Consider the following 5,000-nt stretch of genomic DNA (forward strand, 5'->3'; position numbering starts at 1 on the left):
ATTGCAGTTGTGAATTTTTTTAGATGAGATATGATTTGAATTAATCGGATAATTGTTCTAATCTTGCTCTGTGCAACGTTCCGGGCTATGTAACCTTCGACCTTCTTCAGGTGTAAAAGGCACCCTATTTTTTGGCAGGAAAAAAGAGGTGGGTTACCTCTGCACTTTGGTGTTTCGTATTTTTGTATCTAGTTGCAAGTAAGTTTATACAAATTATAAAGACAATAAAATCATCAGGAAACACTACGGGGTATTTTTTTCTAATTTATGAAGATTAAAATTTTCAATTAAATTTATCAACCGTTCTTACGGCATTTACAGAAATAAGATATTGATTTTAATGTGTTTAAACGCGTTCGTGTTTAGTGTTATCCGTTTTTTTTTTTTGGTTGGCATATTTTGAAATATTCGCAAGAGAAGGAGCCAATAAAAAAGGGTTGGCTTTTTTTTTTCTTGGCCTTCGGACTAAGATCAAAGTGCAGTATTTGCTCGGATGCGGCAATTAATTATTTTGGTCTCGCTAAATGGAGAAGAAATCCTTCAAGACTGATACATTTTTTTATGTTTTGTTGCTAACCAGAGTGCCTCTTTTTGGGGAGCTGATTTTCACGACATTATGAAACGACCTTGTGTCTAAATCTGCACTCATGGGGAGGCGATTAAAAAAAATAATCAATTACAATATAAAAATATAAACGCACGCATATGGCAAGGACGAAATAGTTTATTAAAAAATGTTTAATAACGTGAATAGATTAGCAAAATTAATCTGGAGCGAGCAACTAAATCTGAGCGTTTTCTGTACTTTTTAAGGGTGGTGGTACTTGATCAACACTACTGGGGAACCATGATTTAATATACTGCTTTGTTTTTAAACTTCTCGAACCAGTTTTTCATGGTAAACAAATTGATAGTAATGTCTTAAATAAAATCAGGTCTAGTGTAGATTCTTGGAAGCAAACACTTTCAGTTAATGCAGGAGATTATTTGAGATATTAGCAAAATAATTTTCCAACGACCGACACAAAAATCTTTTTATTTACTGCATATAGTTTTCTTCCTTCAACCTTGACAGACTATGGATAACCACTGTAGAGGTGACTGAGCGTAATTGTTTTGTGACAAGAGATGCGTAATCCTCAACCACACCTTTCCTGTGTCGGCGTTGTTAAATATCACTGGCAAGCGGAGGTTCAGCACGACTAGAACAATGCCGAGATAAGCGGAGAACACATACAGCGCCTATATATATATATATATATATATATATATATATATATATATATATATATATATATGTATATATGTATATATATATAATGGAAGAGTAAAATTAAACTATGATGAATGTACAAAAAAAAAAAAAATTATGACGATTTGTTCAATTTTTACTCATTTTTGACCCCTTAAACATTATTTTAACCGGCTTAAAGTCTATAAAGGAACGATTCGTAAAAATTCCAACCATTTGAGGCCATTAGCGCCGTTCTGCGACATTTAGTTTCGGAGGAAATAAAGAAAAAAATAAAACGACAAAGAAAAGTTGACTGCCTCTTTGACCTAGTTTTTGCATTTGATTCTTAAAAAAATGTTTTTTTAACTAATTATCATCAACATATAAGCTGTTTTAAAATATTAAATCCTCACCCCCGTTTATTAAGTGTATCCAAATGTCATAATATTCCAGTATTTATATCGATACTAACACTATATCCAATGATCTAAAATTTTTAAATGTAGCTTGTGTAGTTTCTGACATCTTTTAGGTCTCACACACACATTATTTGACTTTTTTTTTTTAATATAATAATAGAAGTTTCTTATCGCCGCTGTTGTATATTTTGCAACCATTTTGTTTACGAAGACGTATTTTTTTTCTTATAAAGAAGGAGAAAATATTTTTTCTGATATAATTGTTTTTTTGTTTGTTTATTTTGCTTTTTGTTTGTTTTTGTTTTGTTTCACATTATTGTTATTCTCCGTGACAAAATTGTATGTTTGATCGCTTTATTTGCAGGTTAAACGCGTTCAGAGCGGTCACAACAGACTTTGTGTTGAAAAGCAGCTCTAAACGCCACCAATCCCAGACGAGGTTTAATCAGCAGTAGCCGGAAAAGAGGGAGGAGACACGACGACACCCCACCCATTAACGCGCGCACCTCACACGCCTATTTCGCACTCACCCTGACGGGTCGCTACTGCGAATACAGATTCAAAAAAACAAGAACCGAACCAGAACCAGTAGTGACGAAAACATCGCTTCGGAGTGCTCGTTGTACAACCAGCACGACCAACAATATTGTTAACGTTGGTCCTTTAATAAACATAGTTTTTTTTTTAATTAAAATACATATTTTTAAATTATTATTATTTTTTTTTTTTAAATTGGATTAAAAAAAAAAAAAAAAAACACGTCTCCCACAATGAACGAAAACGCCGTCGATTGCGTTGTCGGGCCTGACAGTCCCTTATCGACACCTTCGACGACCACTACCACTGGACCTTTATTATCAGCCAAAGAGGACCCCCTTATTTTCTCTAAGTGCGCAATGTCGCGTCCGGTCGGACACTCGGAAAAATCTCAGCTTTCCAACAAGGCGTCGGCCTTCTCCATAGCCGCCATCCTCGGGGACCGTATGCCCACGGAGCGTTCCGGACGTGACTCTGCTGGGAGATCCGTAGCGGCTGCCATCACGGTCAATATTGGCTCACCGCCACTCCCCCCGACGTCGCACCCCTTGGCCCCACACCCGGGAGCCCCCGACACTGGAATTCGAGTTGAGAGCACGTCACCTCGATCCATTGTATCGCCACACAGATATGGTAAGCTAATAATCTTTTCATTTTTATTATTTCCAATTTCATGAATTCATTTATTCGATTGGTGTTACGTAAATAATGACTGTATACCCAACGAAATCATATAGTTCACACATAGACATCACTGTATACCCAACAGTTTAAGCATTTCTGGTGTTATTGTTTACTAGAGGTTAAGTAACCAATGAAGTTTAACAGGGTTAATACAAGAGGGCTCAATGCCGAAGGAGATCAGGGTATACTTTTTATTTGTTTGTACATAAGCAGTAATATGTTGCTACACATCCATGAGCATGTTTCGGTCAGCTTTGCTTTCGTATAAGCTGTATCGCCAGAAGGGGTCTCTAGTTACTAGAAACTGAAACATGCGCATGTATGTGTAGCAATATATTACTGCTTGTAAAAACAAATAAAGCGTATATATATATATATATATATATATATATATATATATATATATATATATATATATATATATATATATATATATATATATTGAAAGTGTATCTTGATCCGGAAATTATTGTTTTTCTGCTTATATATTTAGTTTGTATTAATCAGTATTTGTGATATAATAGCAGAAAAAACAACACAACTATTTGTTCAAATAACCACAAAAAATAAATGTTATTAACGACAAGCTAGATTACTCTTTTACCTACCTGCGGGAGCGTCTTTTATGCTCGTGTATTTAAACTTATTTTAAATAGTCGTTTCATAACAATAAAAGTCATCCCGTGATAATCGGTTAAAAATTGAAAATTAAACAATATACTTATAAAACACCATCAGATAAATATCATCAATAGTGCGAAAATGTAATAATTTGTTTATTTTTCGATGTTTTAGCGATTATTGGCACTTGACTGTGGCTTTAATAAGACCACCATTTTTTTCGTAGTTCTAAATCGACACTGCTTTGGTTTTTAAGTAAAATCACTTTAAAATATGTTAAAACACACAAAAATAATCCATGTAGGTAGAAGAGTAAGTTAGCTCGTCTTTGGTACCAGTGATTTATAGTATATTTATTATTGTCCCTATTTTTTGTGTACTATTTAAATAAATGTCCGTATTTTTAATATAATTGGATTTTATTTAGATATATATTTGCGTATCAATATTTTATATATTTATTTCATAATTCTGCAGTTTACGAACCCATTTACTCTTTAGATATGGTTTTCAAGAAAAATTTAATTTTTACGTTATGTTTTGTTTATTAAATTGTAAGTTGGAAGCGCAGAATAGTTAACAAGGACCTCTCCTTCCGACGTTAAAAATGGCTTTCTCAATAAAAATGTTACTATTTAAGCATGGTCAGTAAATTTAAAAACAACCATTTATTTTCACATCTATTAAAAATCTGATATATATATATATATATATATATATATATATATATATATATATATATATATATATATATATATATATATTGGTGTTGATTTTTAGCGAGAATAGAATATACGGTATTAGCGTCTACTATGAAGGAGATAATAAAATTAGTTTTCGTATTTTAGGACGATAACAACTAAATATATATTTATTTATTTTTATTTAATTTCTTTTAGAAACAATACCGTACTCCACGTACACGTCTTTCGTCGCTCTACAACTTATCAGCGCAGTCTCACTGTAATATAGTTCGAGATTCATATATATATATATATATATATATATATATATATATATATATATATATATATATATATATATATACACACAAAAGAATATATATGTATATACATATACAAACAAATATATATATATATATATATATATACATATACACACACACATACAAAGAATATATATACAAATGTATATATATATATATGAGAATAAATGGAACACCAAATATATATATATATATATGCATGTATATAGATATATACAAAAGAATATACATATATATATATATATATATATATATATACACATACATATACATACATACATGTATGTATACATTCATGTATATATAAAAGAATACATATATGTGTATACATATATATAAAAAGGAATATATATGTATAAATATGTTTATATATGTGTGTGTATATATATACAAAATAATATAGATATATGTATCTGTATATATATAAAAGAATATATATATATAAGGTATATTTATATACATATTTATAAAAGCGTGTGTATATATAAACACACACACA

The 5,000-nt window shown here is 30.9% G+C and overlaps 1 protein-coding gene across 3 annotated transcripts in view; it reads left to right on the plus strand.

Annotated features, from left to right (window-relative positions):
* LOC145254690 (T-box transcription factor TBX20-like) overlaps nucleotides 1-5,000 on the plus strand; it is a 132,726-nt gene that overhangs the window by 35,465 nt on the left and 92,261 nt on the right. For all 3 annotated transcript variants that reach the window (XM_080113352.1, XM_080113350.1, XM_080113349.1), the window contains one exon: nucleotides 2,018-2,823. In XM_080113352.1, coding sequence (XP_079969478.1) covers nucleotides 2,424-2,823 — 400 coding nt within the window. In that variant the 5' untranslated portion in view covers nucleotides 2,018-2,423. The remainder of the gene's footprint in view (nucleotides 1-2,017; nucleotides 2,824-5,000) is intronic.

This window comes from Euprymna scolopes, chromosome 30, assembly GCF_053919585.1.
Source record: "Euprymna scolopes isolate OS-2025 chromosome 30, ASM5391958v1, whole genome shotgun sequence".
Taxonomy (NCBI): domain Eukaryota; kingdom Metazoa; phylum Mollusca; class Cephalopoda; order Sepiida; family Sepiolidae; genus Euprymna; species Euprymna scolopes.